Source organism: Oncorhynchus kisutch, linkage group LG8 (assembly GCF_002021735.2).
Source record: "Oncorhynchus kisutch isolate 150728-3 linkage group LG8, Okis_V2, whole genome shotgun sequence".
Taxonomy (NCBI): domain Eukaryota; kingdom Metazoa; phylum Chordata; class Actinopteri; order Salmoniformes; family Salmonidae; genus Oncorhynchus; species Oncorhynchus kisutch.
Genome location: NC_034181.2, coordinates 74,366,360 through 74,390,822, shown reverse-complemented (window position 1 = coordinate 74,390,822; position 24,463 = coordinate 74,366,360). Strand labels below are relative to the sequence as shown.

General features: G+C 41.7%; 1 protein-coding gene across 1 annotated transcript; it reads right to left on the bottom strand.

The window, feature by feature from the left end:
• Window positions 1–4,455: 4,455 nt before the first annotated feature.
• On the bottom strand, window positions 4,456–23,993 carry gpib (glucose-6-phosphate isomerase b). The gene is made up of 18 exons (XM_031831207.1): window positions 23,828–23,993; window positions 22,997–23,087; window positions 22,739–22,807; window positions 22,425–22,544; window positions 22,127–22,210; window positions 21,831–21,977; window positions 21,280–21,351; window positions 21,131–21,175; window positions 20,967–21,020; window positions 12,753–12,813; window positions 12,551–12,594; window positions 12,302–12,454; window positions 10,108–10,237; window positions 9,820–9,896; window positions 8,009–8,137; window positions 7,657–7,732; window positions 7,472–7,538; window positions 4,456–5,682 (listed from the first exon to the last, which is right to left on the bottom strand). Exons 1-18 carry the CDS (start codon window positions 23,944–23,946, stop codon window positions 5,559–5,561), a joined length of 1,662 nt encoding a protein of 553 aa, XP_031687067.1. The 5' UTR covers window positions 23,947–23,993; the 3' UTR covers window positions 4,456–5,558.
• Between the last annotated feature and the right edge of the window lie 470 nt (window positions 23,994–24,463).

The following is a 24,463-nucleotide window of genomic DNA, read 5'->3' as shown; positions in this document are numbered from 1 at the left end:
TGATGGAAAACCAGGTCCTGGGATTTCCTCTGTTATTGTCAATCATAGCGGAGTAGAACGTGCAGTGGGCTTCTTTTATTGCTTTGAAATAACAAACCTGTTGGTCTTTAGAGGGGCGATAGATTAGTACGACACTGGGGGGATGCTAAGAGTGTGCAAAGCTGTCATCAAGGTGGCTGCTTTGAAGAATATCAAATATGAAATATATTATGATTTGTTTAACACATATTTGGTTACTACATGATTTCATATGTGTTATTTCCTAGTTTTGATGTCTTCACTATTATTCTACAATGTAGAAAATAGTTTTTAAAAATTAAGTAAACCCTGGAATGAGTAGGTGTGTTCAAACTTTTGACTGGTACTGTATATATATTTTTCTCCCCCACTTCCAACATTGTGCGCCTGCCGTCAAGCATAATAGTCCCAAGCCATTGTCACTGATGAACTCTTGTACGAGTAAAGTCTTGTTTGTTACAGAATGAGTATTAAACTGTGCCAGTCTTAAAGGGGCTAGAGTGAGAGGCAGAATGTGGACTTTTTAAACTGTCTGCAGAAAGTCAGAACATGCACTGCATAGAGGGGGAAGAGAGGGAGGTGTACAGTTCTGTATGGACTATTTTGGCTCTTATCGCCTTGCAATCCTTGATGTTTGAGCTTTTTCCGTAGGATTACAAGTTGAAGAGGTCCTTTTTTGAGTTCCTTATGTAACAGGGTTTGTTTTATCCTCTTCAAACTATGAAGGAATCTTCCTAAGTAGAAGATGCCAATGTGCCCCATTGCTGTACTACTAATAGGTGAAACTCTTCAATGCAGGTATTCAAAAGAAAACAATCAGCTAGCTTCACTTTGTTGATGCAATTTTCTGTCTGATTCCAACATGAGGTAAAAAATTATTTGATAAAAATTATCAATACTTGATTAGCTACTCTAAAACAAAAGTTTATTCAAGAAAAATGCACATTAAAAAACAATTAAAACAATAAATTACAATGAAAATATCAGAACAATCAGCCTAGGCTGCCATAAAAGCACCATGGCAACAATGCCTTGATTCTCTGTCAAGTGTACAGAGAATAACATCAGCATACACAATTAATGCTATTCTGAGTGTAGAGAGGTTTATATTTGTCATACAAACTGAATTGCCTGACTTTGCTTTTAAAGTAGTGAACAGAATCATTGTTGAACAGGAAATGTGCTGCTTTTGATTTTGAGGTATTCCCCCTCTGAAGTCCAGAACAAAGGCTGTGAAGGCCTGAGGTTGGTCAGTCAGCAGGCCTGGAATTGACTGACCCGCTGGACTAGAGTGTTGGGATGGTTCCAAGGACAGGTTCAGTGGCAAAATGTATTTACTTCTGCCGTTTGGTTGTTCTGTGTAATGGATAATGGATAGGCATTGCATTGGGCAGGATTGCAGGGACTGGAGGTAGGTAATTTAGGTACTGTTATCCCCTCAGGCCACCTCTCTTTCTGTATTGTACTGTATTGGTGAATGAGTGGGCAGGTAGATTTCACTGGTAAAATATGTATTTACAATAGAGCTCATCCAGGGTCAGACACGGAGGAGGACGTGTGAGGTTCTTACCAAGTCTCCTAAAATACACCTCATCCCATCCAGATAAGTCACAATCAATGTCATTGTAATCTGTTATGACTAACTGAGACATGCTCAGGTATAATTCAGTATGGATGTGTACTGTACTGTGTATGCGTAGGCGTAAGCAGCAGAACAGCAGCTGAGCGCTTCTGAACAGTCATGTTCAGTTCAGTCTTCGTGAGGAAGAACTCTGGTGTTGGTTGACAGCTCCAGGAGTTGGGGCACAAAGCACTCTTTATGTGTGTGAGGGTACCGCCCTGTTACTCAGGGAGCTCTGTGCGTGCGGTATAGCTGGAGCCCCAGGGACCCACTGTGAGGTGAGATCTGTTACACCATACAAAGGAAGCCTTCCCTCTGGAGCACAGAGATCCCTCCACCACCAGGAGCCCAGGCTGAAATATGCAGTCAACAGAATGACCTCATACCCAACATGATTCTATGGTTACAGACACGTTAGTCTGTGGTGTTGTATCTAAAAGTGAACCAATGAAATGTGTTAGATGTTAAATAGTTAACTAGTTAAACATCAGGATGTGACCTCTGACCTGTTAATATCAATGTGTATAACTGTCCTCTATGACCATCAACAACGTCACCGTGCTGGAGCGATAGAACGCCAACTGAAGGCTCAAGTCGATTTACTCTTCACTCCAAAATCACATGGCTTGAATAAATGACAGAGAGGCGGCAACGGGCCCGTGAGACTAAACAAGCCACAGCTGTCTGTCTGGTAGTTGGCAGAAATCAAGTCAAAAAGTTGATTGTCGTGCGGGTCAGAAAAACCTGACATGTACTGTATGTCTCAGAGATGTGACTGACAATATCACTGCCACCCCTGGCAGACTGGGATCCACAATGCCAGAGACCACCCAGAGCTCCGGGCCCACAGCTCCACTGTCCCCACTGTCCCCCTAGCTTTTATACTAGTCAGCAGTATGATGACGAGGAGCAATGCCTGCCCACGCACTTAGACTAACCACATAACTCTAGTAGCCGTGGGAAATATGGAACAGGGCCTGACTAAATGGCCCCTTTAGACAGCTGTGGGCCGAGGGTCCACCATGTGAGGGATGTCAAATGCAGATTCAGACTGGAGACCAACTGATAAAATGAGAGGGCCATCCTCTGGGTTATAAGAGGGGAATCTGTGAGTTCGCTTTGCAAGTATTTCAGGACTAATATTTGCCTTAGAAATTAAATATCCCATGGAAAGTGTGTTGAGATATGATATCATATTTGATCAATGGCATTCGTGCAAAGTTCAAGTGACTAGCAAACATAACTGTCGAACTGCAGGGTGAACTTCTCCTCAGAATGAAGTTTTCATGGTAAGTGTTACACATGCAGAAATGTGTCATACATACAGTATTGACTTCAAAATATTCCAGGAGGCTTGTGCTGGTCCTCATTGTTAAGCACATAGCTTAACAACAGGAATTCAAATCATCTCTCAAGTGATGATGAGGCATAGACAAACACAAACCAGCTGGCTAATAGCCAGTTAACACAGGTCCTACTTTCCGTCACCTCTGTGAACTTGGGAATGTGTGTACAGACTGGAGGGGTGACGTTGCCTTGGCGACCGTGGTGTTGGGGAGGTTGAAGGGGAGCTCTTAAACAGGCCTCAGTGAGAATGACTGACAGGTCAACCAGTAAAGCATGCAGGGGGAATGTGAGGGAATGCAGTAGGCATTGTTCTTGAAACATCTCAGGAACATGCTCTGAACTGGCAGTCGTATTCATGTTCAAAATTCATGGTTTCAATGGAACAGTTTGAGCTGCATTCCTGAATGTAACTTGAAAAGTGCATGGGTTGGTAGGCTATTCTGCAGACTACTTACTCAAATACTTTTCTCCCTGACCAAGCAGGTGCAAATATGAATCAAACTTCTTTTTCTCTCTCTCAAGCTCCAAAATTATATCAAAACTCACTTGTTATATTCTGTGCCACTGAGCCTGAAATAACTCAGGCTAAGTTATGATTGAAGTATAGAGTTGTTGCCAAGCAACAGGATTGCTTAGCCCACCACAGTGTCTTGGGTCCCTGGGTTTTTCTCTTTGTGCTCTTAGGCACTCAATAAATTATAACTAGGAGCAGTTTGGTACAGAGAAAAATAGTACTTCTAGGTTGGTTGAAACAAACATCACATATTCTTGCATACAGTATTATGGAAAAAGCATGTGCGGAGCAAAGCCATCTGTAATGTACTTGCTGGTCTTATGATGAGACATACACTGAGCTTACAAAACAGCAGGAACTGCTCTTTCCATGACATAGACTGACCAGGTGAAAGCTATGATCCCTTATTGATGCAGATGAAGGGGAGGAGACAGGTTAAAGAAAGATTTTTAAGATTTGAGACTATTGAGACATGGACTGTGTATGTGTGCCATTCAGAGGTTGAATGGGCAAGACAAAATAGTTAAGTGCCTTTAAACAGGGTATGATAGTAGCTGCCAGGCACACCGGTTTGAGTGTGTCAAAAACTACAACACTGCTGGGTTTTTCACACTTAACGGTTTCCTGTGTGTATCAAAAATGGTCCACCACCCAAAGGACATCCAGCCAACTTGACACAACTGTAGGAAGCATTTGAGTCAACATGGGCCAGCATCCGTGTGAAATGCTTGACACCTTGTAGAGTCCATGTCCGATGAATTGAGGCTGTTCTGAGGGCTAGAGGGGCTGCAACTCAATATTAGGAAGGTGTTATTAATAATTTGTACACTCAGTGTATTCTTGCATACAACATCATGGTAATGTACTTGCTGTATTTATGATGAGACATATTTGTGCATTGCACAGCAAAGTAATCTGTAATGTACAAACAGAAATTAGCATGAGACATGGTTTGTTTGAAATTCACAGAGTATTTTGTTTAATGGAGTTTTAGCCGCATATCATAGAGCTTAATGATGATTAAACTGTCTCACATTGAGGGGCCTGCATATCACATGATGTTTTCCAGATGTATTTCTGCCTGCTGTTTGTTTTTCTCTGAGTATGGATGCTACTTAACAGTCTGCGATGTCTGGGGATTTGTGGGGATGGAAAATAGAGGAGATAGATTGACCTCTGCCCCTGTGTTCCAAAGAACAAACTCTGAGGCTGGTTTGGTTTACACTGGGCCAAATCTGGGGTCCTCTAATGCCATCTAGTGATGGTTTGGATATAAAGGAACACTTACATTCCCCTATGAGTAAAACTCATTGGATTTATTGAGAGTGTGGTTTGAAAGTGGTTTCCATTATTCATACATAAATGCATCATTATCCTCTAGGGTTGTCAGCAACTGCAAACTTCTGAACCGAATGCAGGCTAGAATCAACTAAGGAAACAGACAATAGCTTGGTGTAAATATGTTTATTAAAAGCCTTACTTCCCATTAGTGGAGTGGGATAGTCTGGGATGTAGTTTACACTCCCCTCCACAGGCTCACTCTACAGTAGCGTTCCCCTTTACAGTGGTAAACCCATAATTATAAACTGGGTGGTTCAAACCCTGAATGCTGATTGGCTGACAACCATGGTGTATCAGACCGTATACCACGGGTATGACAAAACATTTATTTTTACCCTTCTAATTATGTTGGTAACCAGTTTATAATAGCAATAAGGGACCTCAGGGGTTTGTGGTATATGGCCAATATACCACGACTAAGGGCTGTGTTCAGGCACTCCGCATTGCGTCTTGCATAAGAAGGGTCCTTAGCCGTGGTATATTGGCCATATACCATACCTCCTAGGGCCTTATTGCTTAAACATACAACGGTACATAAAATACAGTCCGATGGCACAACAAACAAACAAGACACAGACAGATGATTAAAAACATAGAAAGTGCTTACACTCCTCTGCGTGGTGACTGATGCTGCAGTCTACCTTCACTACAACCCAGACACCCGCCCATCAGCAGGGGCGCAGGACAGGGAGGATGGATGAGGTAGGTGGTGGCAGGTTAGGCGTGGTTCTTCTTGATAAAGTTAATGAGCCCGTTGGTGGAGGAGTCGTGAGAGTGGACCTCGCTGGAGCCATGCAGCTCAGGCTCGATCTTCTTACACAGAGCCTTACCCAGCTCAACTCTGAGATAGAGAGATAGTTGAAGTCGGCTGTTTACATACACCATAGCCAAATACATTTAAACTCAGTTTTTCACAATTCCTGACATTTAATCCTAGTAAAAATTCCCTGTCTTAGGTCAGTTAGAATCACCAATTTATTTTAAGATTATGAAATGTCAGAATGATAATCGAGAGAATGATTTATTTAATATTTTATTTCTTTCATCACATTCCCAGTGGGTCAGAAGTTTACATAGACTCAATTAGTATTTGGTAGCATTGTCTTTAAATTGTTGAACTTGGGTCAAACATTGTGGGTAGCCTTTCACAAGCTCCCCACAATAAGTTGGGTGAATTCTGGCCCATTCCTCCTGACAGAGCTGGTGTAACTGAGTCAGGTTTGCAGGCCTCCTTGCTCACACACGCTTTTTCAGTTCTGCCCACACATTTTTTATGGGCTTGAGGTCAGGGCTTTGTGATGGCCACTCCAATACCTTGACTTTGTTGTCCTTAAGCCATTTTGCCACAACTTTGGAAGTATCCTTAGGATCATTGTCCATTTGGAAGACCCATTTGCGACCAAGCTTTAACTGATGTCTTGAGATGCTGCTTCAATATATCCACATAATTTTCCTTCCTCATGAGCCATCTATTTTGTGAAGTGCACCAGTCCCTCCTGCAGCAAAGCAACCCCACAACATGATGCTGCTCCCCCATGCTTCACGGTTGGGATGGTGTTCTTTGGCTTGCAAGCCTCCCCCTTTTTCCTCCAAACATAATGATGGTCATTATGGCCAAACAGTTCTATTTTTGTTTATCAGACCAGAGGACATTTCTCCAAAAAGTATTTTATGGCGGGTTTTGGAGCAGTGACTTCTTCCTTGCTGAGCGGCCTTTCAGGTTATGTCGATATAGGGCTCGTTCTACTGTGGATATAGATACTTTTGTACCTGTTTCCTCCAGCATCTTCACAAGGTCCTTTGCTGTTGTTCTGGGATTGATTTGGACTTTTCGTACGTTCATCTCTAGGAAACAGAACACGTCTCCTTCCTGAGCGGTATGACGGCTGTGTGGTCCCGTGGTGTTTATACTATTGTTTGTACAGATGAATGTGGTACCTTCAGGCGTTTGGAAATTGCTCCCAAGGATGAAGGTCTACAATTTTTTCTCTGAGGTCTTGGCTGATTTCTTTTGATTTTCCCATGATGTCAAGCAAAGAGGCACTGCGTTTGAAGGTAGGCCTTGAAATGCATCCAAAGGTTGACTCAATTATCCAATTGACTCAAATTATGTAAATTATCCTATCAGAAGCTTCTAAATCCATGACATCATTTTCTGTAATTTTCCAAGCTGTTTAAAGGCACAGTCAACTCAGTGTATGTAAACTTCTGACACACTGGAATTGTGATACAGTGAATTATAAGTGAAATAATCTGTCTGTAAACAATTGTTGGAAAAATTACTTGTGTCATGCACAAAGTAGATGTCCTAACCGACTTGCCAAAACTATAGTTTGTAAACAAGAAATGTGTGGAGTGGTTGAAAAAGGAGTTTTAATGACTCCACCCTAAGTGTATGTAAACTTCCAACTTCAACTGTAGATAGACATAATAATGGACAGAATAGTATGTCACCAAAAAACTCACCAGAGTGGACAGAATAGAATGTCACCAAAAAACTCACCAGAGTGGACAGAATAGAATGTCAATGAAACATTTGTTCATACAATTTCATAGGATAAAGGCTCTGTGTGTAATCTGTCATAGATTACACATTATCGAGGAGCTTGGTTTCAAATAGTCACACTTACCCCCACTGGTCAAAACTGTTGATCTCCCACATAACACCCTGGATAAAGATCTTGTGTTCATACATGGCTGTGAAACAAACAACACCATACATTGTTACTGGGAGCATAACAAGTAAATACATTATTTTGATCAATATTTCAAATATCATTGGTTGTTGGTTCACAGGTCCATATTCAGCTCTTACCAATAAGTGCTCCCAGTGTGAATGGGTTCAGCTTCTTGAAGACAATAGAGTTGGTTGGCTTGTTTCCTTGGAATACCTTACAGCAGAACAAGAGGAAATGTTAAAATCACACAACCTGTTGTAAGACAGTTGTTGCATACTTGTAATTATACAGTGTTGCACCCTGTTTGAAGCTTCTTCCATCCTGATGCAAAACTTATTTTGTCCACTAGGAGGACGCACATCTCTATCAGAGCGACAGTGTCTGCCCTAGCAATAGACACACAATCTCCCCAGTATAACAACAGGGTTTAAGCCCAACCGGACTGGGGCTGCAGTGGACTTGCGCCATGAGGGATCTGCTCTCACTAACTTTGTGTGGCAGAATGGTTTCCAAAGCCTCTCCTGTCAGGCCGCCGGCCTCCAGTTCCTTCTTAGCCTCCTCTGTGGTCTTTCCTTTCATCAGAGCCTCAGTCTGGGCCAGGAAGTTGGCCATCAGGATCTACAGACACAGAGGATACAACAGGTAAGGCATTATCCCATTATGACATTATCCCTGAGTATTATCCCCAGTATCACACAACATGAACACTGCATAGGCTCTTTTGACAGATAGACACTAAAAGTAGGCATCACTTGAATAACTGAATGATTAGCTCAGTCACTGAATGGGAAGGTATTTACTCCCAGATCATTACAACAGATTGGGTTATTACTGTGCTTCATCTAATAGCTGAACTAAATGGCCTGGATTGAAGTTGAGACTTTCTAAAAGTACATGGTTTGAGATTCTATACAGATTATTACAGCAACATGCATGTTTTATATGATTACATACAGAAATAAGAAATGTATGGTGACAGTAACTTCATAATATGGCCATGGATGTGTTACTAATTTTAAGGTTGAACGTTACATTAGTTTGTAAGAAAGCCTTAACTTTAGGCTATTTACTATATTACAAAAGGAGTGCTGTATTTTGTTTGCTTGACAACGCAACCAAATTTCAACATTTAAAGGAGATGTATCTACTGCTTGGATAGCTCCATCTGAGCCACGGGCTAAATCCCATTCTTGAACTTTTTGGCTGAGTTGGAGACGTGAATCCAACATATCATTTGTTAACAAGTTAATAATAGGCTACAGTATTTATTGTATGTCAAAAGTGATATTGAATTGTGTTTGGTTGTCAACGCAACCAAATATCAACATTTGAAGGAGACTTATCTTCATTGTGGATAGTTCCATCTGTGCCACTGACTTAGTCTGGGGTTAATTTTAGTTTGTCTACAAATTAATAATTATTATGCTGGATTACATCTCCATCTCAACCAAAAATCTAAATTAATTAATGGGATTAAATAAAAATAATTTCAAATTTCAAATGCACTTGAAATAAAGTTTGATTTGATTTAGTCCTATTCTTTAACTTCAATTTTTGGTTGAGATGGAGACGGGAATCCAACATATGAATTATTAATTTGTAAATAAGCCAGACAAAGTCAACGGCACAGATGGAACTGTCCAAGCAGAAGATACATCTCCTTCAAATGTTGGAAACGTTGAAAACCAAACACAATGAATTAAAACAAAATATCATTACATTTGAAATCAACCACAGCTTGAAACCCAAGGCCTATTGTATGGTCTACTTTTTCTGTTGAATTCTGGGTTGAATTAAAACAATAGCTGTTGATTATTTTGAAAATGCTATATAGCCTATATATATATATCATTGATGATATATGAGTGGTAAAGTATGGTCACATTTAATTTGCTCTGTTAAACTTTCCCTTTGGAATGACTAGACAGCAACAGTGAATCTCATTCATTTTTAAGTGGAGATCTCTCAACAATCACTCTCACAATAGCATATTGGTAATTGTCCGAAACAAATATCATAGCTAAGCAGTGCTGGGCTTGGTTAAAAGCCTGGATGGGAGGTCAAAGGTTAGCTGTAGATATATACATTCTCCAGTAGGAGGAGCTTCCCAGCCTATTATTTTGAAGATCTGACATTGTTTTAAATGGTACAAATTCAACATATTTTAGATCCAATGTATTTTACACATAGATTACATGTCACAATACGTTGACAAATTACGTTGAAACAATGTTGATTTAACCAGTTTGTTCCCAGTGGGTTGGTAGTGCTGGAAGATGTGTCCTGTAGGGGTAGCCTACCTTATGGTGCTTACTTTCCCTGATGGGGTGCTGTGTCTGGGCAGGGATGAGGAAGTCAGCGGGGACCATGCGAGTTCCTGTGGAGGACACAGCAGTCACACTGCATCTGTGACTAATATAACATATTACTCTTCCATAACATACATACTCATCCATTTCAGCTGACCATTAATCAATATGTTGAAGAGCTTATGGACCAGTCAGCAACATTATTTGGGTATGAGTTAAGAGAATATGAACTTTCAAAAGTCCGATTTTAACTGGACAGTTCCTTTAAGGAGGCAGTACCTTGGTGAATGAGCTGGTAGAAGGCGTGCTGTCCGTTGGTGCCAGGCTCTCCCCATACGATGGGGCCAGTATGGTAGTTGACACGTTTGCCATGGATAGTGATGTACTTTCCATTGGACTCCATGTCACCCTATAGACGTCACATGAATTTAACATCTTCAGTGTTCTGTTTCAGTTAAATTTAAACTAATACTAAAACAACATTATCAGGCTATTTAACCTTGAATTGGTATGCACAGTAAAACACATTTCCATTTGATAAATACAAATCTGACAATATACGACCACATCCTACCTTCAGGGCAAGGAGTGGGTGTTTTATTTATTTAATTTCACCTTTATTTAACCAGGTAGGCTAGTTGAGAACAAGTTCTCATTTACAACTGCGACCTGGTGATGAGTATGAAGTGAGTGCCAGCCAACGAGAGCGTACAGGTCGCAGTGGTGGGTAGTATATGGGGCTTTGGTGACAAAACGGATGGCACTGTGATCGACTGCATCAAATTTTCTGAGTAGAGTGTTGGAGGCTATTTTGTAAATTACATCGCCAAAGTCAAGGATCGGCAGGATAGTCAGTTTTACAAGGGTATGTTTGGCAGCATGAGAGAAGGATGCTTTGTTGCGAAATAGGAAGCCGATTCTAGATTTAATTTTGGATTGGAGATGCTTAATGTGAGTCTGGAAGGAGAGTTTACAATCTAACCAGACACCTAGGTATTTGTAGTTGTCCACATATTCTAAGTCAGAACCGTCCAGAGTAGTGATGCTGGACAGGCAGGCAGGTGCGGGCAGCGATTGGTTGAAGAGCATGCATTTAGTTTAACTTGCATTTAAGAGTAGTTGGAGGCCACAGAAGGAGAGTTGTATGGCATTGAAGCTCGTGTGAAGGTTAGTTAACACAGTGTCCAAAAAAGGGCCAGAAGTATACAGAATGGTGTCATCTGTGTAGAGGTGGATCAGAGAATCATTAGCAGCAAGATCGACATCATTGATGTATACAGAGAAGAGAGTCGGCATGAGAATTGAACCCTTTGGCATCCCCATAGAGACTGCCAGAGGTCCGGACAACAGGCCCTCCGATTTGACACACTGAACTCTATCAGAGAAGTAGTTGGTGAACCAGGCGAGGCAATCATTTGAGAAACCAAGGCTGTTGAGTCTGCCGATAAGAATGTGGTGATTGACAGAGTCGAAAGCCTTGGCCAGGTCGATGAATACGGCTACACAGTATTGTCTTTTATCGATGGCGGTTATGATATCGTTTAGGGCCTTGAGCATGGCTGAGGTGCACCCATGACCAGCTCTGAAACCAGATTGCATTGCGAAGATGCTACAGTTGGATTCAAAATGGTTGGTAATCTGTTTGTTAACTTGGCTTTCGAAGACCTTAGAAAGGCAGTGTAGGATAGATATAGGTCTGTAGCAGTTTGGGTCTAGAGTGTCTCCCCCTTTGAAGAGGGGGGTGACCGCGGCTGCTTTACAATCTTTGGGAATATCAGACGATACGAAAGAGAGGTTGAATAGGCTAGTAATAGGGGTTGCAACAATGTCAGCAGATAATTTTAAAAAGAGAGGGTCCAGATTGTCTAGCCCGGGCTGACTTGTAGGGGTCCAAATGTTGCAACTCTTTCAGAACATCAGCTATCGGGATTTGGGTAAAGGATAAATGGGGGAGGCTTGGGCGAGTTGCTGTGGGGGGTGCAAGGCATTTGACCAGGGTAGGGGTAGCCAGGTTGAAAGCATGGTCAGCCGTAGATAAATGCTTATTGAAATTCTTAATTATAGTGGATTTATCGGTGGTGACAGTGTTTCCTAGCCTCAGTGCAGTGGGCAGTGTCCCCAGAACTTTATTGAGTCTATGCTACAGGATGCAATTTTTTGTTTGAAAAAGCTAGCCTTTGCTTTCCTAACTGCCTGTGTATATTGGTTCCTAACTTGCTTGAAAAGTTGCATATCACGGGGGCTATTCGATGCTAATGCAGAACGCCACAGGATGTTTTTGTGCTGGTCAAGGGCAGTCAGGTCTGGAGAGAACCAAGGGTGTATAGATTTTATAGTAAATTGCCACAGACTGACACATTCTTCACTGTGTTTTGCTTTGGCTGTTTACTTATGTACATTCAGTCATGTCTTAACTGTGGTAGTGACTCTTAACCCTAGTAAAGTCTCTTAACCCTGGTAGTGACTGACGGACCTGCTGGAAGTAGGCAGCGAATCGGTGCATGTACTGGTCATAAGGCAGCATGGCGTGGGTCTCGGCCTGGAAGAAGTTGATGTACCAGACACCCAGCAGAGCCAGGAGCATGGGAGCGTTCTTCTCCACAGGGGCTGTTGTGAAATGGTTGTCCTACAGAAACAAGAGGGGGTCAACTCACATGTATTCATCTGACCAAAAGAAAAGTTTCCAAGTCTTTGGACAGTGAGAAGAATTGGCTGTACTTACCATCCAGTGAGCCCCTTCTAGAAGCTTCTCAAAGTTGTCATAGCCTAGGGAGAAAGAAAAGACCAGAGACGTTGAGTTATTCTTCAAATATCTCCTTTTAACTGATTACAAAGGTTATTCTACTCAGGTAGAGTACAGGCAGCTGATCAAAGAATTAGAATATCTAAACCGGGAGAATAAACCTACAACATAATGTACATACCGATGTGCAGAGCAATGGACAATCCAATACAAGACCACAGGGAATAACGTCCACCAACCCACTAAAACACAGCAACAATCTGGTTAGAAATGTGCGCAATATCAACAAACATTTCTTGAGCTTAATCATTTTCACAGTACAACTTTGAATATGCAACATGTATTCTTTCCCTCCAAAATGTAATGACCCTAACACCAATGTTATGTACCTGAGAAACATGACTCTTACTCAAATTACTATTTCAGTGCTGGTGCATTCTGGTCTATGTATTTTATATTCATTGGTGTCTGGTGGTGTCCGGAGAAGATTCAGAAACCTCAGAGCACTCTGAAGCTTACGTAATTGAAAGTGACACAGAGACGAGGAACTGTGCCCAAACTCACTTGGTCCCACAGCTTGCCCCAGAAAGAGGCCCCCTGCCTCTAAAAATTCCATAACAATGTCTTGAAATTCCTTACCATTAACCCTTATTTATCTGTGGTGACACATTTCAGCCCACTGCAGAGAATGAATCCCTCATATTACACAGCACTTCATTTGGGTAATAATATAATAAACAGTGTGTAATAAGTAATAAATAGCTAGATAGGCCTATATATATGAAAAGGCAGACACAAACTTCTAAATATTCTCACTTCTCATAATTATTTTCAATGCGAATGCAACCTTTTATCAGTAGTGGTGCGTGGGTAAAATCCCAGGGGAAGCCAATCCAGAAAAAAAGCCATATTACAACCCAAGTGTTGTGATAATTGCATTGTTTGCTCTATAATCTGTTAGTTCATACGCTATGACACCATGATACACTATATAGGCCTAAGGCCGAGACAATAAGAAGACACAGTGGCAGAATCAATTCAACCACACATTTGCTTCATTACAAAACCAAAAAGAGAAACATCTGTCCGGTGAAGTCCACAGAACATATAGCATTTTTGGACGACAAAACAACTATCGATTTAGAACACAGAGTTACTGCAAGTTGTAAAGAAAACAAGAGCTGCCTCCACTATTGCAGCACCATTTTAACTTCAACATTTCAACATCATCTAATCACCTATTCTTAGTCTAATACAGTGACATCTAAAAGATACCAAAAACGATTTAGTACAATCAACGTTAGCTAAATATGATTTCTCTCTGTGTTTTTTAAATATTTTTTTATTTTACCTTTATTTAACTAGGCAAGTCAGTTAAGAACAAATTCTGATTTTCAATGACGGCCTAGGAACAGTGGGTAGAACGACAGGGGGTAGAACGAAAGATTTGTACCTTGTCAGCTCGAGGATTTGAACTTGAACTTTTTGGTTACTAGTCCAACGCTCTAACCACTAGGCTACCTTGCCACCCCAGGGCAGCCTATATGTATACACACACATGTACATATATATACAGTGGGGACAAATCACATTGTATGGTTTTAAGTAATTAATTAGCATTTTATTGCATGACATAAGTATTTGATACATCAGAAAAGCAGAACTTAATATTTGGTACAGAAACCTCTGTTTGCAATTACAGAGATCATACATTTCCTGTAGTTCTTGACCAGGTTTGCACACACTGCAGCAGGTATTTTGGCCCACTCCTCCATACAGACCTTCTCCAGATCCTTCAGGTTTCGGGGCTGTCGCTGGGCAATACGGACTTTCAGCTACCTCCAAAGATTTTCTATTGGGTTCAGGTCTGGAGACTGGCTAGACCACTCCAGGACCTTGAGATGCTTCTTACGGAGCCACTCCTTAGTTGCCCTGGCTGTGTGTTTCGGGTCATTGTCATGCTGGAAGACCCATCCCGACCCATCTTCAATGCAATTACTGAGGGAAGGAGGTTGTTGGCCAAGATCTCGCAATACATGGCCCCATCCATCCTCCCCTCAATATGGTGCAGTCGTCCTGTCCCCTTTGCAGAAAAGCATCCCCAAATAATGATGTTTCCACCTCCATGCTTCATGGTTGGGATGGTGTTCTTGGGGTTGTACTCATCCTTCTTCTTCCTCCAAACACGGCGAGTGGAGTTTAGACCAAAAAGCTCTATTTTTGTCTCATCAGACCAGATGACCTTCTCCCATTTCTCCTCTGCTCTGGATCATCCAGATGGTCATTGGAAAACTTCAGACGGGCCTGGACATGCGCTGGCTTGAGCAGGGGGACCTTGCGTGCGCTGCAGGATTTTAATCCATGACGGCGTAGTGTGTTACTAATGGTTTTCTTTGAGACTGTGGTCCCAGCTCTCTTCAGGTCATTGACCAGGTCCTGCTGTGTAGTTCTGGGCTGATCCCTCACCTTCCTCATGGTCATTGATGCCCCACGAGGTGAGATCTTGCATGGAGCCCCAGACCGAGGGTGATTGACTGTCATCTTGAACTTCTTCCATTTTCTAATAATTGCGCCAACAGTTGTTGCTTTCTCACCAAGCTGCTTGCCTATTGTCCTGTAGCCCATCCCAGCCTTGTGCAGGTCTACCATTTTTATCCCTGATGTCCTTACAAAGCTCACTGGTCTTGGTCATTGTGGAGAGGTTGGAGTCGGTTTGATTGAGTGTGTGGACAGGTGTCTTCTATACAGGTAACGAGTTCAAACAGGTGCAGTTAAGACAGGTAATGAGTGGAGAACAGGAGGGCTTCTTAAAGAAAAATTAACAGGTCTGGGAGAGCCTGAATTCTTACTGGTTGGCAGGTGATCAAATACTTATGTCATGCAATAAAATGCAAATGAATTACTTAAAAATCATACAATGTGATTTTCTCTCATTCCGTCTCTCACAGTTGAAGTGTACCTATGATAAAAAATTGCAGACCTCTACATGCTTTGTAAGTAGAAAAACCTGCAAAATCAGCGTATCAAATACTTGTTCTCTCCACTGTATATACACAGTTGAAGTCAGAAGTTTACATACACCTTAGCCAAATACATTTAAACTCAGTTTCACAATTCCTGACATTTAATCCTAGTAAAAATCCCCTGTCTTAGGTCAGTTAGGATCATCACTTTATTTTAAGAATGTGAAATGTCTGAATAATAGTAGAGAGAATGATTCATTTCAGCTTTTATTTCTTTCATCACATTCCCGGTGGGTTAGAAGTTTACATACACTCAATTAGTATTTGGTAGCATTGTCTTTAAATTATTTAACTTGGGTCAAACGTTTCAGGTAGCCTTTCACAAGCTTCCCACAATAAGTTGGGTGAATTCTGGCCCATTCCTCCTGACAGAGCTGGTGTAACTGAGTCAGGTTTGCAGGCCTCCTTGCTCACACACGCTTTTTCAGTTCTGCCCACATATTTTCTATAGGGTTGAGGTCAGGGCTTTGTGATGGCCACTCCAATACCTTGACTTTGTTGCCCTGAAGCCATTTTGCCACAACTTTGGAAGTAAGCCTGAGGTCATTGTCCATTTGGAAGACCCATTTGCGACCAAGTTTTAACTTCCAAACAGTTCTATTTTGGTTTCATCAGACCAGAGGACATTACTCCAAAAAATACAATCTTTGTCCCCATGTGCAATTGCAAACCATAGTCTGGCTTTTTTATGGCGGTTTTGGAGTAGTAGCTTCTTCCTTGCTGAGCGGCCTTTCAGGTTATGTCGATATAGGCCTCGTTTTACTGTGGATATAGATACTTTTGTACCGGTTTCCTCCAGAATCTTCACACGGTGCTTTGCTGTTGTTCTGGGATTGATTTGAACTTTTCGCACCAAAGTACATTCATCTCTAGGAGCGTGTCTCCTTCCTGAGCGGTATTACAGCTGCGTGGTCCCATGGTGTTTATACTTACGTACTCTTGTTTGTACAGATGAACGTGGTACCTTCAGGCGTCTGGAAATTGCTCCCAAGGATGAACCAGACTTGTAGAGGTCTACAATTTTTTTCGGAGGTCTTGGCTGATTTCTTTTGATTTTCCCATGATGTCAAGCAAAAAGGCACTGAGTTTGAAGTTAGGCCTTGAAATACATCCACAGGTACACCTCCAATTGACTCAAATTATGTCAATTAGCCTATCAGAAGCTTCTAAAGCCATAACATCATTTTCTGGAATTTTCCAAGCTGTTTAAAGGCACAGTCAACTTCGTGTATGGAAACTTCTGACCCACTGGAATTGTGATACAGTGAATTATATGTTAAATAATCTGTCTGTTAACAATTGTTGGAAAAAATACTTGTGTCATGCACAAAGTAGATGTCCTAACTGACTTGCCAAAACTGTAGTTTGTTTACAAGAAATTTGTGCAGTGGTTGAAAAACGAGTTTTAATGACTCCAAACTAAGTGTATGTAAACTTCTACTGTGTGTGTATATATATATATACAGTGGGGCAAAAAAGTATTTAGTCAGCCACCAATTGTGCAAGTTCTCCCACTTAAAAAGATGAGAGAGGCCTGTCATTTTCATCATAGGTACACTTCAACTATGACAGACAAAATGAGAAAAAAATTCCAGAAAATCACATTGTAGGATTTTTAATGAATTTATTTGCAAATTATGGTGGAAAATAAGTATTTGGTCAATAACAAAAGTTTCTCAATACTTTGTTATATACCCTTTGTTGGCAATGACAGAGGTCAAACGTTTTATGTAAGTCTTCACAAGGTTTTCACACACTGTTGCTGGTATTTTGGCCCATTCCTCCATACAGATCTCCTCTAGAGCAGTGATGTTTTGGGGCTGTTGCTGGGCAACACGGACTTTCAACTCCCTCCAGATCTCAACCACATAGAAAATCTTTGGAGACTGGCTAGGCCACTCCAGGACCTTGAAATGCTTCTTACGAAGCCACTCCTTCGTTGCCCGGGCGGTGTGTTTGGGATCATTGTCATGTCGAAAGACCCAGCCACGTTTCATCTTCAATGCCCTTGCTGATGGAAGGAGGTTTTCACTCAAAATCTCACGATACATGGCCCCATTCATTCTTTCCTTTACACGGATCAGTCGTCCTGGTCCCTTTGCAGAAAAACAGCCCCAAAGCATGATGTTTCCACCCCCATGCTTCACAGTAGGTATGGTGTTCTTTGGATGCAACTCAGCATTCTTTGTCCTCCTAACACGACGAGTTGAGTTTTTACCAAAAAGTTATATTTTGGTTTCATCTGACCATATGACATTCTCCCGATCTTCTTCTGGATCATCCAAATGCTCTCTAGTAAACTTCAGACGGGCCTGGACATGTACTGGCTTAAGCAGGGGGACACGTCTGGCACTGCAGGATTTGAGTCACTGGCGGCGTAGTGTGTTACTGATGGTAGGCTTTGTTACTTTGGTCCCAGCTCTCTGCAGGTCATTCACTAGGTCCCCCCCGTGTGGTTCTGGGATTTTTGCTCACCGTTCTTGTGATCATTTTTGCGTGGAGCCCCAGATCGAGGGAGATTATCAGTGGTCTTGTATGTCTTCCATTTCCTAATAATTGCTTCCACAGTTGATTTCTTCAAACCAAGCTGCTTACCTATTGCAGATTCAGTCTTCCCAGCCTGGTCTACAATTTTGTTTCTGGTGTCCTTTGACAGCTCTTTGGTCTTGGCCATAGTGGAGTTTGGAGTGTGACTGTTTGAGGTTGTGGACAGGTGTCTTTTATACTGATAACAAGTTCAAACAGGTGCCATTAATACAGGTAATGAGTGGAGGACAGAGGAGCCTCTTAAAGAAGAAGTTACAGGTCTGTCAGAGCCAGAAATCTTGCTTGTTTGTAGGTGACCAAATACTTATTTTCCACCATAATTTGCAAATGAATTAATAAAAAATCCTACAATGTGATTTTCTGGATTTTGTTTTCTTATTTTGTCTGTCATAGTTGAAGTGTACCTATGATGAAAATTACAGGCCCCTTTCATCTTTTTAAGTGGGAGAACTTGCCCCTACAGGCCCCTTTCATCTTTTTAAGTGGGAGAACTTGCACAATTGGTGGCTGACTAAATACTTTTTTGCCCCACTGTATGTATGTATGTATGTATGTATATATATATGTATATATACATATACACATGTGTGTTTGTGTGCAAGTATAAAAAACATGTTGACTCACCCCACTTGTAGAGAAACGCCAATGTCATCCTGTTTTATGTTGCCTAAATGGTCTATGACAGTACACGCTTTTAGTTTTTGTTGTCCTAGGCTACCTAGCTAAAATACTTGCTCGCTAGCTTAACTGCATTTCATGGGCAACGATATGCAGGCCTGCTAGTTAACATTACCTTACTACATTTGGCTACATGTTGAGCTTCCATCCTCTCAGGCCAGGGGCACAATGTATGAATTTATGGTTGGGTCAGAATCGCCGTTATAATCATTGACTAGTATGGAAAATTAAGTAAAACCACGAGTCCAAATCCCTATCTCCATCGATGACTAATTTAGGAAAGGGATGATTTTACCTAACTAGCTAGCCACCAGAGGACAACAGCACAACGAGATGCCACAATTCAATTTTTTTTCTGTCAATAATGATGTTTGGCTTATGATGTGATTGGTCTGAAGCCAAATCCAAACTGGCTTCCATTGACACTATTTGGTGCGCCAGGACAATTCACAGCTGAGCTCACTCAGTTTTGCTCAATGCTGATTGGCTATTATTTTATTTATTTTTCTATCAAGGGAGGCCAAATGCTCGCTGGCTTCCCTTGCATTCAATGCTACAGGCGGAAACAATGTCATACTCTTTATGACCAGACAGCATCAGATATACGCTACAAGTACCGTGACTGTGTGGCCATGTACGCCTCCAACTCATCATCAAGTTTGCAGACAACACTACAGTGGTAGGCTTGATTACCAACAACGACAAGACGGCCTACAGGGAGGAGGTGAGGGCCCTTGGAGTGTGGTGTCAGGAAAATAATCTCACACTCAACGTCAACAAAACAAAGGAGATGATCGTGGACTTCAGGAAACAGCAGAGGGAGCACCCCCCCTATCCACATCAACAGGACAGTAGTGGAGAAGGTGGAAAGTTTTAAGTTCCTCGGCGTACACATCACAGACAAACTGAAATGGTCCACCCACACAAACACTCAAACTTTTACACATGCACAATCGAGAGCATCCTGTTGGGCTGTATCACCGCCTGGTACGGCAACTGCTCCGCCCACAACCGCAAGGCTCTCCAGAGGGTAGTGAGGTCTGCACAACAACTACCCGAGCCACTGCCTGTTCACCCCGCTATCATCCAGAAGGCGAGGTCAGTACAGGTGCATCTAAGCTGGGACCGAGAGACTGAAAAAAAGCTTCCATCGCAAGGCTATCAGACTGTTAAACAGCCATCACTAACATTGAGTGGCTGCTGCTAACATACTGACTCAAATCTCTAGCCACTTTAATAATTTAAATATTGGATGTAATAAATGTATCACTAGTCACTTTAAACAATGCCACTTTATATAATGTTTACATACCCTACATTACTCATCTCATATGTATATACTGTACTCTATACCATCTACTGCATCTTGCCTATGCCGTTTGGCCATCGCTCATCCATACATTTATATGTACATATTCATTCCTTTACACTTGTGTGTATAAGGTAGGTGTTGCGAAATTGTTAGATTACTTGTTAGATATTACTGCATGGTTGGAACTAGAAGACAAGCATTTCGCTACACTCGCATTAACATCTGCTAACCATGTGTATGTGACCAATAAAATTTGATTCGATTTGACCGAGGGGTGCTGTTTTGTTCGCTCTGACGCTTTGTCCGGTAACACGCAATCAGCCTCTTGCAAATTCAAGGACATTTATGAAACATAGAATAGACTAAAAATAGTTCTTTCTTGGTCCATTTTGGGGAAGTCTGGCTTCCCTTGGCATCCATGAATACACACCGCTACCTTTTATACATTTACTTCTGAGAGCAAGCAGCTATCTTTACTCAGACGTGAAAGGGCACGGCATGTTAGAGCCGTTACCCTTTAAATACCAACAATGTAACTAAATGTAGCTTTCTGACCTTTGATGCGACCCAGCCTTTACAGTAACCTCTCCAAGGGAGAAGGTCGCTACCAATAATATAATACTCTTTGAGGGCAGAGCTGGAGAGGGCGGCTTCTGATTACCCCACAGCTGCCAGCCTGTGAGCCCAGGCACCTACTTCAGTCAGAAGTCTGCACTATTTATAGCTGTTGCCTAAGTCCCCCCGTCAAAAGCCTGTCATTGCAGGAAGAGCACTGTACTACCCCCCAATGCAATGCACACATGACATTCTGCATCATCAGATAACATGCACTCACATCCCAGAAGCCAAACATGTTGTCAGGATCAATGCCAAAGGCCTTCACTAAGGGCTGCAGAGGAGAAAGAAAGAACCAAATTAGAATGTTATTTTATTTTACAGAAACACATGCAGAGCATATCACTGCATTTACGATGGTGTATTGCAAAAATAAGAACTTACGCCGGCAGTGGAGAGCGCCACAAAGTGCTTGGCAACAGCAGATTTCTGTAAAGAAGACCATGTTTAATTTAACATACTTTGCATTCATCTTCAGTCATAGAATTCAACCTCTTTCCCTGTATTTTTCTAAAGGTAAAAAGGCTACCCACATCTTTAGCGTGCTCAATGAACCATTCCTTGGCAGACTCTGCGTTGGTGATGGTCTCTTGGGTGGTGAAAGTCTGAAAAGGGACAGTTAGATCACTACAGTAACACCAAAGACATTCCATTTCAAATGTGTGTTTAGGCTACTGTGTACAGTACTAAACCACTAGCAGTTCATGCTGCTCTCTCCACCCAGTCTCAGGGCTGGGTGACAATAGGAAAGCCATTCAGACATAATTTTGGCTACCACTCTACAGAGGCAGAGGCATAGGAGAGAAGGCACGACATGGCATGCAGCACCAACTGATCCCTTTGTTTCAATGGAAACGTCCATTGGATCAAACAACTGTTGCTGCTATAGCTGAGTGGAACTTTATGAGTTTTCCATATTATCAGCTGTAGAGTTTATTTGCTCTTTGTCAATTACTTTTTGTTTGTCTTTCTTGTCAATTTTTTTGTCCAATTTTGAAGACGAATATCTCTCTCTCAAGTGTTCAGACAAAACAATAAAACCATTGAATGCACTGGTACGGTAAAGACAACCAAAAGCGGGCACCTTGGAGGCCACGATGAACAGGGTGGTCTCAGCATTGAGCTCAGCCAGGGTTTTGGCGATGTGTGTGCCATCAATGTTGGAGACAAAATGCACACGGGGACCTCCCTTGGAGTAGTTCTTCAGAGCCTCAGTCACCATTAGAGGACCCTGGCAAAGAAGACACAACAAATACACAGTGATGGCAGAGGTAGCTTTCACACCTAATAGTGAAACATCATATTGCCTAGTTAAATAAAGGTTAAATAAATAAAAAAATATTGACAATTTAACAAATGATACGCAATAATGTTACTTACCAGGTCCGATCCACCAATGCCGACGTTGACAACGTCTGTGATGGACTTTCCAGTCCAGCCCTTCCACTCGCCACTGCGAACTTTCTACACCAGACACAAACGAGTAGACCATTGAATAAAGTGCCTACACAGTTCAGTCAAATTGCATTTGTTATGCCTTGAATGCCACAGGGAGATAGCTAGCAATTCTATGTATAAAACGGTACTGTAACTATTCAAATTGGAAATACAAACGGTCTCACTAAGAGATTTGGGGGATTGCTACGAAATTGAGACCCTTGGGTCAGCTCCCACTCACGTGGCAGAAGCCCTTCATCTTCTCCAGGACTTTGTTGACCTCAGGCATCACATCATGTCCTTCAACCATGATGGGATGGTTGGAGCGGTTCCTCAGAGCCACGTGGAGCACAGCACGACCCTAACCAAACAGGAGGAGAAGATACAGTAAGGACACACACACTGATATGCGAATTACAGAAAATGTATGTAGTGCCATTGATTTGTTTCAAGCCTATTTCTGAGGTGTCAGGTGTGTTACATTTGGCCATTCATTATCACAATGATAATAACATTGATAATAAACCACGCTCAGGCTAAAGCTCAGATACGCACCTCAGTGAAGTTGATCTTGTCTCCATGGAACATCTTGTCCCTGGCGGCCTCAATCCCCCTCGACTTGCCCTAGAGAAAACATATATACATCTATTGGTGGGCAAATGCGCCTTCCATGTCAGAAAGGTTGATAGGGTACTGGACGCACAGCAGAAGAAGACTGTTTTTATAATGACTGTAGGTAAATGCCAAATACAGTATGGCTATGTGTAATTGTTGTGTTATTTGAATCATAATGATAGAGAAGCAGCCATTTACCAGTTCGACCAACATCTTCATGACATCCTCAGTGATGAGATTCTTAGAGTAATCAATCAGAATGTCTCCATGATCTGTCTTCAGCGTTGTGCTATTCAGACAGAACATTTGACAGGGTGAGTGATCTGTTTCCACAGAGATCCTATTAAATGAGGGATTCTATATGTAATTCTGTCTGTTTCTGGATTTAGGCAATTAACTCAAACTTTTGCCCCTTTACCATGAAACAAATATAAATCTGTTTTGTTACACCACAAGCATTTTGTAGTGAATTTGAGGGGTAGCCCAATCGAAACCCACCTATTTATAATTCCAAGGCAAGCAGGGTATCCCAATTATACTCTTTGCTTGTGTATGTGGAAGTGCTTGTAATGCACTTAAGAAGGTTAGGGTTATTACAATACAGATAGCAATACAGACAGACATCAGACAACACACCAGCACACCACTAGCAGTACATGAAGAGAGTTCAGACAGAAGTGCTGTGCATTTTTTATGGTGTGGAAGCCCATAAGCTACTCTGATAAAAGGCACTACTTCATATTTTGGGGAAGGAGACAGTTGCACCTGAATGAATTATGTCACTGATACAATAGCGAAGATCTCAAATTGTACAGTAGTTTTTTTATTGGCAGTAGCATCTGTTCATGATGACATATTATGTGCTTTGTCTAAAGGTAGCCTGAAGTGAAGACAACATTTTCTAATGGACAGCATTTGAATTTAAATCACATGTTACACTGGTGATGTTATGTTTTTTTAGAATAAGGATACTGTGGGTATCTTCAACAAATGAATACTAATTAATACTAAAGTCAACCATAAATATACCTGAATTTGTGGAATCTCTCCTTGTCTTCCTCAAACATCTTCCTCATGTTGAGGTGCAGAGCATGTTCATGGTACCATTTCTCCAGTTTCTGGAAGGTTGGGTCGTGTGTGAGTCCCATGGCGCGGTCCTTTCAGCTCAACTACACTGGTTGAGTGAGACTGTAAGGCGCGAGAGGAGAGGCTTTTGAAGGGCAACCAACCCGCTACACTTGCCCCTCCTATAATAACACGATACTTCGGGTCGTGCAGCACAGCACAGCACAGCCACACATACTGTATCAGTAATGCAGCGTTCTAGACTGTTATGTAGCTAAGTCCATAACATTACCAACCGACTAAACTTACAATTCAAGACATTAGGTAGTTTTACCAAATTCCATGACAAAAAAACTTCACAAGTAAATTATAAAATGGAGTGACAACAGTATCATTGAATAAGATGAAGTCAACTTCTCACGTCACTACACACAAGTAACATCGGATTAATAAACTGTAATTGCCTCCAGATGTGATACTATTTTATGAAATTATGTTTTTAAACATAGGACCAAGGGAAATGTCAATTCATGCTGAATATTGTATTTTCCGATGATTATTACATTATTAGAACAGCGTCAATGTGTGGACCACCAAAGT

Bases quoted from the DNA above. Each gene is read 5' to 3' on its own strand.
- gpib (XM_031831207.1), bottom strand. From the start codon at position 23,946: ATGGGACTCACACACGACCCAACCTTCCAGAAACTGGAGAAATGGTAC. The intron at 21,978-22,126 runs GTAAGTAACATT...CTTCTTTGCCAG, and splicing joins GCATTGGTGGATCGGACCTG to GGTCCTCTAATGGTGACTGA. The intron at 12,814-20,966 runs GTGAGTGCATGT...GCTGTGTTTTAG, and splicing joins ACATGTTTGGCTTCTGGGAT to TGGGTTGGTGGACGTTATTC.